Source organism: Alternaria hordeiaustralica, assembly GCF_023758085.1.
Source record: "Alternaria hordeiaustralica strain BMP 2776 chromosome Unknown scaffold_14, whole genome shotgun sequence".
Taxonomy (NCBI): Eukaryota; Fungi; Ascomycota; class Dothideomycetes; order Pleosporales; family Pleosporaceae; genus Alternaria; species Alternaria hordeiaustralica.
In genome coordinates, this window is record NW_026056786.1 from 149,639 (window position 1) to 162,566 (window position 12,928).

A 12,928-nucleotide genomic window follows, 5' to 3' on the forward strand; every position below is an offset into this window, starting at 1 on the left:
CTCGACCCGTTTGTGGTCTGACTCCTTCAAAGTCTCTCCGACCTGCACGCAGATTGATGTGTTGGCATCGATGCGCCGAGAAACTACTGTAATTGGACGTCGTATCAGTTCGGCCAGACTTGAGCTGCCTCGTGGTACAGTCGTCGTTCGGTTAGAGAACTGCAGGGGCAAGGGGCCTTCGGAGCTTATCCATCGTGTCCACAACTCCAGATGCCGTTATCCCCACGCGATGGTCTTGATTTTCGACTCGAGGGCTAGATCGCGCGCTGGACATGCATGCTCGCTCCGCTCCACCACCACTGTAAGCAGCATACAAACAGTTCTAGGTTGAGTGTTGAATTGAAGGTTTACCCACCCACACCTAAATGTCATGTTTACATTCCAAGTCCACTAAGCTATGCAAGACCCACAAAAAAGTAGTTCACCACATTACAACCCAGCAGTGATATCACAACTATCCTGTCCTCCAACACCACGACTAGCACAGAATAACATCAATCATCATGCCCGCCACTGTCCATCTTCTCATGGATCATTTAACCACGACTGGGCAAGAAACCCTCGCAATCTCGATAACAACCACCTCCCCCACTTGCGCTAACACCAGCCCTTCATGCCCACCTGGTACGAATCGATAATGAAATCTTGCAGGCGCAGAGCTGCGTCAGCCTGCCAACTGCATCTCCACATACGCTAGACTCCAGCATCCGCGACGCACGCACGACTTGCAGTGCTTGCAGTCCCGTCCGTCAACACAAGCGCTATATCCAGACATACCAGATCACGAGGACCCTCCAAACACCAAAACACCAAGGCACCCAGCCAATCGCCGGCGCATCCGAAGACAAAGTCCGCGAGCTCAGTCTTCTTGGCATTTTCCCGACCGACGCCCGATGCTCTCGAATGACTCTTGATAACCGGGCGGCGGGTCGTCGCCCGAGCGCTGAGCGACGATCCGGTCGGTGAGAGAGCGACGGGCCGGGACCACGACTCCGAGACGACCGACGACCGAAGTGCGCATAGTCGCCACCGAGCCTTTGGGGTCCACATACGCTAGTGTAAGAGGAACTTCATGTTTTGGGAAGGTTTTCGTGGAGGGGGCTGATTGGTGGGTATGACGTCCAGCGCATACGGAGCGGGCCTTCCGACTTGACTCGACTTGACTCGTGCGAAGGAGCATGTGTTGCGCGAGGGGAATTCTCGCCGTAGTTACTGATAAAGAGAGTGCAGCCGGAGAGGGACCTTGCTAAGTCGCGGGCTGGCGTTACGTACGGGATGGTCATGAGACGTGCAAGGTAAGGTAGGTACTTATTACAGATCCATTAATGAAGCCAATGCAGATAGCAGCAGCATGCCTGCAAAGACGCTAGCTTAAGGAGTGTCAGTATGAAAAGATCGCGAGACCATGCCGAGCCAGCTTTGTTCAATTACATACAGCATTTCTAATCATCACGACTCGACGCTGTCATACAGACCAAGACAGCAATCATCCTAACGTCACCTATCGAACCAGACTTCACATCCTATATCGAGGTGTCAATACTGAAAACGATGTCGAGCCAGCCCTGTCCGCTCGACATACAACATTTCTAATCAGCACGACTCCATGACCATGATAGCAATCATTTCAACGTCAACAGTCGACTTCCTGAATCGATTTGTCATGTGTCAATACTGAAACGAAGGCGCCCCCCTCCTCATTGTCACGATGATATAGAAAACAACATGGATACGTGGGCAAAGACGCCGGTCGATTACGATCACGAGTACACCACAACTATTTCGTCAACCGCAGCCCGAACCGACCTTACTACTCAACGATGAGTAAACCACCACACAACCCACATCGCACAACACGACACATCACGACACAGCACCCCAAACCCCATAATCCTAAAATGCACAAAAATTTCGAATTCCCATAAACACCGTGTAATGCTATAGTACAAACACGACTTCGAAAAGAGCAAACTCATACCCAGAGACCTTACTAATCCCATGCATGAACTTCGCTGTACATACCCATTTTGATAAACACATCCTTCATCCCTAGGGAAAAAGATAACCATGAACGTGAAACTCTGAAAACATTGAACAAAAGAGAAAATGTATATGCTCGCATCCCCATCTTATCTCATCCATCCCATCCCTTGAATCCTCGAACTCGTGAGCAATTTTCTACTCAGCGCCCGCCTGCCCTCCACCACCATTACCACCACCCCCCCTTCCACCCCTCGGCCTCTTCCCCCCTCTCGTCGCACCCTCACTATCATCCTCAGCCCCACGCTTCTGCCCCCGTCCAGCCTGACCAGCTTGTCCAGGTTGAAAGCCCGCAGCACCGGGGTTGAGGCCACGAGCCGGTGAGCTCTGATTTTGGCCCTGGTTCTGATTCTGTTGACCGCGACCCCGTCCACCGCCTCGGCCACCCCCGCGACCGATTTGCGATGCACCCGGACCTTGATTCTGCTGTTGCTGCTGATTCTGACCTTGCTGACCTTGCTGACCTTGCTGACCGTGCTGTTGCTGCGGTTGGTTCTGGCCTCGTCCGCGTCCGCCAGGCATGGGGATGCCGGTTCCACCAACACCACCACCACCACCACCGCGGGGGATATTGGATTGGAGAGTGCCGCGGAGGGCTTGGACCCCGGTTCCTGCGCCGCGACCGGATTGCTGCTGCTGCTGTGCTTGCGGTTGTTGAGCTTGGGCTTGGCCTTGGACTGTGAAACCTGGCTGAGGTAGTCCTCGTCCCATTTGGTTCTGGTTTTGCTGGAATGGGTTTGGGTTGGTGCCGTGGCCGGCAGCTTGGAGGAAGGGGTTGGGCTGGGTGGGCTGGGTAGGGGTAGCGTTGTTGGTGCCGTTCGCTTGGGGAGTGTTTGTCGCTGAAGGCGCTGCTGGCTGTTGCTGTGCTGGTGTTGATGTATTTGGCGCAGCTTGTGCGGGAGCAGGCTTGGCGGGTGTGGCGGGTTGTGCGGGCTTGGTGGCTTCCACAGGCTTCTGGGTCAGCGCAACGGCGTACACCTTTGCGACCTCCTCAGTCGGCGTCTCCTTTGCAGCCTTCTCGACGTAGCTGAACCTGGTTCTGAACAGCTTCAACTGTGAAGCGTTGAGTTTCGCCTTCAGTTCATGCGTCTTGGTTAGCTTCGCTTCGAGCTCCTCGAGCTTCTCCTTCAGCTTCTTCTCCCAAGCAGCGTTGACGGTAGCCAGGTCCTCGCCCGAACCAGCCGCCTTCAGTTGTTCAGGTTCCTGCTTCACACCCGTGATACCATCGATGGCCTTCTGAGTCTTGAGCTGTTCGATCTGCATGTTGAGCTGCTTGATCTGTTCGTTGAGCTGTTTGATCTTCTCATCCCTCGCAGCTGTTTGCTTCTCGAGGTTCATTTGGATCTGAGATTTCACCACCGCCAACACCCCGCTGTTGGTCTTGAACCACTTCCTGAGCTGGTCCTCCGTGACTGCAGGTCGGGGTAGATCTTGTGTGTTAATCATGCCATCCGGTACAGGTTGAGTCTCGGTTGTCCCTTCACTGGGGGCGTTTTGAGTCGAGACAGCGGCCTGCTTCTCTTGTCGTAGACTCTCGAGCTCGGCTTGATGAGCCTCCTTCAAGCGTTCGACCTGTTCGCTGGATTCGGCCTTGGTCTTCTTGATGGACTCATTGTACTTGTTCTTGATCTTCTCCAGGGCGCCTTCTCTCCTAGTGATCGTGTCTTCACGGGCTTTCAACGATGCTTCGAGTTCGTTCAGCTCGGCCTCTCGCTGGTCGAGTGAAGCCTTCAGGGCTGTGATCTGTTCATCGTTGTGCGAGGCTTCCGGTTGTGTCTGACCCTCTGCGGATTGTTGTGCAGACTTCGCACTAGCAAGTTGAGCCCGCAAATCGTCGACTTCGGCGGCCTTCGCAGCGAGCTCCTCCTTGAGCTTTTCAGTCTCCACGGCCGTGGTAGAGTCGGCTGCGGGCTCGCCAGAAGCCGGGTTCGATGACGGTTGTTGCTGTGCAAGCTGGTTCCGAAGCTCGCCGATGGTGGTGTCTTTGGTAGCCTGCGGAAACGTTAGTCTGGGGTATTTAACATGAACGTGACTGGAACTCACGGCTTCCTTCTGGAGCTCGCCCAGTGTCGACAGTTGCGCCTGTAGCTCGGACAGTTGGTTTGCAATGGCAGATCGGCTGCTCTCAGCATTCGAAGCCTTTTGCTGAGCTTCACCCAGCTGCTTCTGCAGAAGAGCCAACTGGGATGTCGTAGCGTCGGAGTTCTCGTTGATCTGACCCTCCTCGCCCGCATCTGCATTCTCAGCTGCCTGAGCAGAAGTGTTCGCCTGAGCAATGGCTTCGTCGCGAGCCGTCTTCGCAGCATTAAGCTCTTGCTGGGTCGTCGCCAGTCGTGCGCGGGTCTGCTCCAACTCTTTCTGAAGTGCCGCCGTTCGCTCCTGGGATTGCCCAGCGTTCGCACTTGTGGCTTGTGCGTTGGTGAGCTCTTGGCGGATGCGGTCGACCTCCTCTTGTAAGCTTGTACTTGATTCCTGCGCCTCCTTGAGCTGTGCAGTAAGTGCGGTGATTTCAGCCCTCTTCTCTGACATGCGCTGATTATGTGTCTTTTGAAACTTTTCCCTCTCGGCCGCCTTGATGCTGTCTCGCTCAGCATTCGCCTTCTGTACATCGCTTGTGAGAGCTGTGATCTGTTCGTTGAGGCCGGCTACCTGCTCGAGTGCCTGATCGCGCTCCACCTTGTGGTCCTCGATCTGTTGTTTGAGATCTTCGAGGTCCTTGGGGTCGATGCGGTCGTATCGCTGGAGCACATCCTGGTGACGCTTCTGCCAGCGGTCGCGATCCTCCTCAACAGCCTTGAGGTGGCCTACATTGAGCTCGAGCTCGCCCTCAAGTTCAGTTACGCGAACTTGCAAGGGTTCCAACTCAGCCTGAAGATCTTCCAACGCCTTTGCCTTCTCAGCAAATGAGGCCTGGAGACGCGTGTTTTCGCTGCGCAACGTCGCATTGCTCTCGCGGTAGACGTTGAGTTCCTCGAGGTTCTTGTTGAGATGTGCAAGGCTGGAGTTGCTCTGCGAGCCCGAGGCCTTGGCTTGCTCTTCCAGTAGCTTCTCTCGCGTCTGGTCGAGCTGACCCTGGGCGTGTGTGAGTTGCTGCTCGAGACGCTTGGACTCCTGCACCTTGAGGTTCAACTGAACTTCCAGAATCTCCTTCTCTCGGCGGAGGTAGGTCTCGATGTCCTGGAGGTTGTTGGAGCCGGACTCCGTGTTGCTTGGCTCCCCAGTCGATGCACCCCGATCGTTCTTCAAGCTGTTGATTTGCTCTTTGTATTCGTCGAACTGCTTGAGCAAGGTCTGGTTGTATTGCTTCAAGTCGTCGTGGCGGCGTCTGGCCTCTGCAAGCTGCTCCTCATAGCGACCCTCGGTAGACTTCCAGTGCTCTTGACTCTGCTCCAGCGTTGTGCGTGCAGCTTCTGCTTGCGTCTTGAACTCTGTGATCTGGGATTGAAGCTGGTTGTATTCGTCGCGCAGCTCACGGAGCTTCGTCATGCTCTCGGCGTGCTTCTGGAACTCGTGCTCGTAATCCTTCTGGGCGCGCTCGGCGATGTCGGCTTGGGTCTTGACGTATTGCATCTGGTTCTCGGCCTCAGCCTTGTAGTCGGCTACATCATTGTTGAGTCGGGTGATCTCTGCTTCCAAGGTTTCCTTCTCTTGTCTGAGGACCAACGTGTCTTGCTCATGCTTTCCTCGCAGTTCGGTAAGTTCAGTGCTGCTTGTAGCGAGCTCAGAAGATATATCTTCCACGCGCTGTTGCAGATCGCGGATAGTAGCATCCTTCTCTTCTTGTGCAAGGTTGAGTTGCTCCTGGAGTCGTTCGTGGGCCTCGACGAAAGTCTGCAATCGGTTCTCGGCGTCCTGAGCGATATCCTGGAAGCCTGCAATCTGGGCTGTGACGGCCTCCAGATCCTCTTCCTTGCGCTCGATCTTGCGCTTAAGATCCGAAACCTGCTCCGCCAGCTCTTCCTCGCGGCTGACAGGATCTTGTTCATCGTTGGCCTGCGATCGTGGTTGAAGAGCCTGTATGCGCTCCTCGGATGACTGGAGTTGGTTCTGGAGCTCCTTGAGGCGTTGCTCCAACTGGTGGCGTGTCGTTTCAGCGGTCGCAGACTTGACTTCAGCACTGTTACGTGCTGCGATGAGGTCGTCGATTCGTCGTTGCGTTTCGGTTCGCTCGTAGTCTCGTTGCTGGGTGGCCCTCTTGTGCTCGGCGATTTCGTCTTCCAGCTTGCTTTCAGCGCTCTGCAAATCTGTCCGAAGCTTGTCCACCGTGTTCTGCAACTCGCGACGGCTTTCCGCGGTGGCCAACTCAGCTTCGTTGCGCAGACTCTGAATCGAAGACACCATGTTGCTCAACCGATCGCGCTCGGTCATCAACTCCTGGTTCCTTTCCTTGAGACGTGCTTCGATGGTCGCGGACATTTCCCGAGATGCCTTCAGCTGCACCATCTCGCCCTGCAAGCTCTGAAGACGTGCCTCAGCTTCCGCAGCGTTCTGGGTGGCCTTGACAAGCCTGTCGTCCTGTTGGGCCATGGTGGCTTGGACCTTGTTGTAGCGTTCCTGGAGGGAGTCCTTTTCGGATTGAAGCAGTTTGATGCTGCCCTCAAGACGAGCGTAACGGTCCTGCTCTCGACGCACCTGCGATTCGAAACGGAGTTTGTCGCTCTGGAGTTGCGAGTTGTCCTTGGTCAGGCTATCAACCTGCGCCTTGAGTGTAGTGCGGTCCGTGGCACTCTCCTCTTTGAGCAGGTCAATGTGTGATTGAAGGTCCTTGATAAGCTTGCTGTACTCTGGGATCTCGCGGGATGAAGAGCCGTTCTCGAGAAGCAAGGGAGCTCCGCCTGCAGGCACTGACTGTGCGAACGCAGATGTCGACTGCGAGTGAGATGGCAACTGGCCCCGACCGCCAACTATGCGGCTGTACATATCGCGCTCAGTCTTGAGGGTCTGCGAACGAACGTTGAGAGACTTGATCTCTTCTTCTTTCTCGGCGACCACGGAGCGTAGACGGCCGAGCTCTTCGACGTCTTGTTGGTATTGCTCAGACTTCATGCGAACCTCTTGCCTTTCTTGTTCGTCGCCCACTTGTCGTAGTGTGCGCGTCAATTCGGCGTTCTGTTGCTGGAGGGTAGCAATATCCTTGTAGAGGATCAAGTGCTTCGTGATCATCTGGTGTGTAGGCGAATCGTCTGGTACGTGCTTGTCCGGTACTTGGTTGTTCTCGACAGCGTTGACGATGAACTCCTGCTGTTCCTCTGTGAGGCTGCCCAGACCCTGCTCTTCAACCTGGCGACGCCATAACAATGTCCGCAGCTGGATCGTCATGTCCTGTACCTGGCGACGCAGTAGAGCGGATTCGTTGTGTACGCCTTCCAAGTCACCCAGGGCCTTGCGCGAGTCGCGCTGTGCTGCCTCGCGTTCGGCAATGGCTTCTTCGAGAAGCGCGCTAATTTCGTTGTTCTGCTCGTTCAAGGCATCGTTCTGGCGGCGGAGTTCGTCGAATTCGGGTTGATGACGCTCCAACTCCTGCAGCATGTCGTTGAGGACGCCGGTGTTCTCTTCCAATTTCTCCCGGACCTTGCGAAGCTCTTTCTTGAGGTCGTTGTTCTCGATCAGTAGCTGAGTCTTGGAGGCATCGGTCTTGAGCTGCGAGCCGCCAGGGGAGAAGACGACAGCAGGCGAACCAGCTCGGCCGGGCGTGCTGAAGCCCCCGTTCATGCTCATGCCGTGTCGCGGTGTTCCGGGTACGCGGACGGAGCTTCGAAGCTCGGAGTTGTCGCTCTTGAGGGTCTCGACGAGCGTCTCCAGCTCAGCGGTGCGCGCATCGGCCTCGGCAGCCCTCTCGCGTTCCGCCTCGACTTCGGCCATGAGCTGACCAATCTCGGTCGCGGCTTCCTCTTGTACGCGACTGCTGTCTGCCTGCAACTGCTCCAAGCGTTTCTTGGTCATCTCGTTGTTCTGCTGGTGCAGCGTCGACAGGCGGCGCGCGCTGTCGAGCTCGATGTGGAAGTGGGCCTCGGCGGCTGACGCTGCATTCTCGAGCTCCTCGATGCGCAGGCGGTCCTCCTCGGCCTTGCCCTTGAGCTCCTCAATGTGTTGTCGCAACAGCGTCTCGGAGCGGTTGAGGGTGTCGATGGTCTCGGCAGCGTCGGCGTTCTCGCGCTGGAGTTGGGCAATCTGGGCGTTCTTCTCCTTCCGGTACTTGCTGTGGTCGTCTGCGCGCGTCTTGAGCTCGGTCGTGTACCAGTCGTTGTTGCTGCGGAGCTGCTCGATCTCCTGCTGCAGGTTGGCCTCGCGGAACTTGACATTGGTGGCGGCGCTCTCGAGCGACTGCGTCTTCTCCTCGAGCGTCGATACCTGCTTGCGCAGCTCGACGGACTTCTGGTGTTGCTCGGTGAGCTCCTTGGCGAGGCGGTCGTGTGCGGTCGTCTTGGTCTCGTGCATGGCCATGAGGTCGCGGTTCTGGGACTCGAGCGTCTTGATGCGCGACTCCAGCGCCTGCGTCTCAGACGTCGAGCTGGTGGCCGTGGCGCGCAGGTTGTGCAGCGCCGACTCTGCCTCTTGCCGTGCATTCTCTATAAACGCGTCAGTATCAATTGAATATGCACACCTTATGCATCTCGTACCCTCTTGGACTAGCTTCTTCTTCAATTCCTCGGCCTCCTTCTGCGCCTTCTCTGCCGTGGCCTTTAGGGTGCGCGCGCGCTGCTCTCCGCCCTGGATGGCGGCTTCGAGCTCGACATCGGTGCGGATCTTCTCCGATTGGAGGTCATCGTATGCGCGCGCCTTCGCTTCGATCTGGGTGAGGAGCGTCTGGACGAGCTCGACGGTGGGCTCGGATAGTAATGACTGTAGGGTCGTCTCTGGGACGGAATAGGACGCGGCCAGGTAGCCGACGTCGACGGTTGCCGCCATGATGGTGTATTAGTTTATTGCAGGCCTCGAACCATTCTCCGGGTCGGTCGAGTGGGTCCCGGGGAGAAAAGAGACAAAGGAGGGCGGTGGTGTTGACGCGAACAATGAACGGGTCCGCGGTCAAAGTCGCGAGTTCAGTTGTTTGACGACGGTCGCGCAGGGGCCAACCACTAGCGCGGCTGCCTCCCAGGCTTGAGGTCATAGCACATATGCGTCTTTCTCCGACGCCTTCACTTGACGACTTCCATTCACTACCTGCACCTTCACCCGCCGCACCTTCCGCGCATCCACGCTCACTACTACCGGACCTTCCCCGTTGTCTGCCGTGCGACTCTTTAGCTAGAAGCTGCACACTCGACTGCCGACAGCAGGTATCCTCGACCAGGCAACAGCCACCCCCGACCGCATCTTCAACTTCTACCACTACCACTACAACCACCATGTCCTTCCTCAAGGCGAACTCGGCCACAGGCATGAATGCCCCCTCACCCACACCCTCGAGCTCCTCCGCCAGCGGCAAGCGCAAGCGTCCAACCGATGGAGCGCCCCCCGTAGTCTACTCGCAGCCGCAGGACACAGGCACCGGCGAGCACGTCTTCACCCGCCTCACCTACGTCAACGACTTCCTGCGCGAGCGCAAAGAAAAATGGCACACCTTCGACGACATCATGGAATACCTCAACATCCCGCCAGGCCACATCCAGCGCGAACAGCTGCGCCAGCTGATGCGCGCCGACAACGCCGGCAACCGGATCAGCTGGGACTCTGCGAACGAGCGGTACAAGTACAAGAGCAAGCTCAGCATCCACGACCGCGCGCAGCTCAAAGGCCATTTCCAGACGCAGAAGTCGGCCATGGGACTGCAGATCAAAGACCTGAAAGACGGCTGGTCCACCGTCGCCGACGACATCACCAAGATGGAGAACAAGAAGGAGGTGCTTGTGCGACGCGCCAAGGACGGCGTGCCAAAGACTGTCTGGGGCAACGACCCTTCGCTCATGCTGCCCATGGACCCTGTCTTTGCAAAGGCCTGGCACTCGGTCCAGGTCCCCGATAACCCGGATGAGCTGCGCAAGGCCCTCCTAGCCAACAAGCTGACCGCCGCCACGCAAGCCAAGGTTATCGTTGCCGCCCCTACCAACAAGAAGAAGAAGGGTCCTCGTCGTGGTGGCAAGCAGACCAATACCCACATGATTGGCATCCTGAAAGACTTCTCCGGAATGAGAAAGTAGACGAGTCTGAGGCTTGCAATCTCTCTCATTTGATGTGGAGTACCTTTTGCGTACGTGGTGGTTATGTTATTTCGGGAGTCATGAGTGGCTCGTGTCGATCTGCGTCATCGCAGTGCCATGGATGGGATGGAAGGAATTGAGAGAGAGTAGATGTTGTTTGTTTCTTAACTGCATAGCGACGGCGTTGGCACATGTTTTCACGTATACTGGCGTTTTCATCTCTGGGCAACGTGGGAAGACCGTTGCACCTCCTTCAAATTGGCATAAACAATAAACATATGTAACATTATGCATTCCCTCTTTCCCAATTACTCTCTCCCTTCAAGCCCTCTCCCCCAATGCAGTCTGTCTCAGTGAAATCATACTCCGCAGCAACTGACCTACACGGCACTGTTAGCAATGTCCTTCTTCTTCTTCTCTAGAGTAGGTAGGGTACTTACACCGCAGCTAGGACAGTCGGTACCACAGCCGCACGGCGGCACAAATTTGGTCGCGCAGCAGCTCTCGAACTGCTGACGAGCTTGTAGGTCGCCTCCCACGACGTCGAAGGCTTTGATGCTGCCGTCGACTTGGAGGACGTAGTTCGTGGCGGCGAGCGTGGTGGACGCGCAGAGGACGGTGAGGAGGGCGGTGAGCTTCATGGTTGTTGAGATAAGGAGGTCGTAGTTGTAGGTAAACGTATTGTTATTGTCTGTCTGGATAGGAGGGTGGTCGTGGTCGTGCTATACCCAGCTACTTATACCCACACAGCTCATCCCCCATCTCCTACCCCGGCCGTCCATCCTACCCAACACGTACATTCATCTATCCACATCTCCACCATCTCCACCATCTCCACTGATCCAGACTCGTTTGTTTTTCGTCCGTTGCATCACAGACACTGCGTACGCATTCTGTGGAGACGAACCCCTTGCATTTCGGCCCGTTGGCGCGTGGTTTGCAGCCTAGAGGCTGGATCACATCTAGGCGGTACTGGGCATCACACCATGAATGAAGTGATACTGCGGTGAGGGGATGGGGTCGGAGGTGGCCGCTGGTGGCTTTGTCGTTGTTGCTGTTGTTGTTGTTGTTGTTGTGGTTGTTAGTGTTAGTGTATGTGGATGTGGATCACAGCTAGCTACGGGGTGTTGAACTAGGTATCCAGTGAAGATGGTTATGGAAAGCAGACGTCGATATTGAACTTTTCGAATTCGTTCTTTCAGGCCAAGGCGGATAGATTACAAACATATCCCAAGTTTCTGCCCATAAGATATCATACACAACCCCAATATACTTCTTCCCACCCTTTCTCTCCTTCCTCAAAGATTACAGCAAGAAGACTACACCCAATCCATCATTTCATTCATTTCACAACAAAATATACACCACAAGCATACTCATACGCTCTCCCACACCCACAAGGCGGAGCAAAGTTTTTGGAACAGCAATCCGGGATAAACTGGCGCGCATCAAGCTGTGTACCTGGTACAATCTTGACAGAGCCGTCGAGTTGGGGGATGTGCTTTGCGAACGCGGTGCTCGCGCAGAGGGCGGTGAGGAGGGCTGTGAGATGCATGTTGGGTGGTGGGTGAATGTGGTGGGTTACCTATTGTTGATTGGATTGGGGATGTGGGGATGTGGTTGGTGGTGTGGAAATAAGCATGTATACTACATGTGTTCCCAAACATCTCCACCTTCCCTCTACCTCAACACCACACACGTCCACGGGTACCTTGCGCACCTCCAGCTTCCCTTCCCATCACCTCACCTCACCACCCACCCACTTCCCACGTACAAGCCGGCCCATTTCCGCACACCACCGTCACCGTTTCGGCCCGTTCGCGTCCGCTTTCCAAGGTTAGTCTGTACCTAGGTATATAGGCTGAATAGCTAGCTCTAGCACCTGGGCAAAACCGCACATCACCACCTCCATCTGTCTCTACTGCTTACTGTGGGTACCTAGGTATTCGTTACGCGGACAAGAGCCGTGGCAATGACTTGCAGCTGTCAACGGTAGTTAGATGCGCCGGCATACCCGAGCATGGGAATGCAGGACAGTGATGAGGGAGGAAGCGTTTTGGGTGGGCGGAGGATGGGAGGACATGGTGACGATGATGTTGTACATGCGGTATTAAGGTTTTGCGCCGTTGGAGTAGAGCGGTTTTAGTGTCGTGATAGATTGCTTGGGTCGACGATGGTAGCTGGTAGCCTCGTTTCGAGTATCTGGTAGCCTCGTTTCGAGTATCTGGTCGCCACTTGACGGCTTTTGGTAGTGGTTTCCAAGGTTGTCGCATGAACATTCACCGCCTTTCTTCCCTGTCCTGTACAGTGGTTCCACGGTTGTTTCTCGGTCGCTCGATCCTACTTAGTTACCTAGCCTTGCACGTCGCAATTCTGGCACGAGTGACGAGGCTGTACATGAGGTGTAGAGGACCAGTTTGAAGGGTCTTATCCTGGGTGGAATGTTTGGTGTATGGATTGGTGTTATGGCGCCATCTCCGGTGTACTGTATTACCTCGACCTTTCCAATGGTTCGGGTTTCGATCTGTTCTTGTTGTGATTTGTAGTACTATTTAGGTAGGAGGCTGGAGGGCTGATTCACATCTGGGCGCCTCTGGGCATCACATTGCGACTTTTGGTGCGGTGCGGTGAGTTGGGGCGGTGGGGTGGAATGGGAGTGTCGTGCGACGATATTGTTGTTGGGGTTGATGGTGGAGGTGGTGGTGGTTTGCAAAATCCACTGCCATGTGTGTGTATTGTCGGACCTG

At 55.6% G+C, this 12,928-nt stretch overlaps 3 protein-coding genes across 3 annotated transcripts; 1 reads left to right on the top strand and 2 right to left on the bottom strand.

The window, feature by feature from the left end:
* Window positions 1-2,178: 2,178 nt before the first annotated feature.
* On the bottom strand, window positions 2,179-8,949 carry J4E84_006885 (uncharacterized protein; the record flags this gene model as incomplete). Its single annotated transcript, XM_049389472.1, has 2 exons — window positions 2,179-8,609; window positions 8,661-8,949. 2 exons carry the CDS (start codon window positions 8,947-8,949, stop codon window positions 2,179-2,181), a joined length of 6,720 nt encoding a protein of 2,239 aa, XP_049242665.1.
* Window positions 8,950-9,389: 440 nt separating this feature from the next.
* Window positions 9,390-10,181, top strand: J4E84_006886 (uncharacterized protein; the record flags this gene model as incomplete). Its single annotated transcript, XM_049389473.1, has 1 exon — window positions 9,390-10,181. The coding sequence occupies one exon, from the start codon at window positions 9,390-9,392 to the stop codon at window positions 10,179-10,181; it is 792 nt and encodes a 263-aa protein (XP_049242666.1).
* Window positions 10,182-10,561: 380 nt separating this feature from the next.
* Window positions 10,562-10,985, bottom strand: J4E84_006887 (uncharacterized protein; the record flags this gene model as incomplete). The annotated part of the gene is made up of 2 exons (XM_049389474.1): window positions 10,562-10,876; window positions 10,980-10,985. 2 exons carry the CDS (start codon window positions 10,983-10,985, stop codon window positions 10,562-10,564), a joined length of 321 nt encoding a protein of 106 aa, XP_049242667.1.
* Window positions 10,986-12,928: the final 1,943 nt, after the last annotated feature.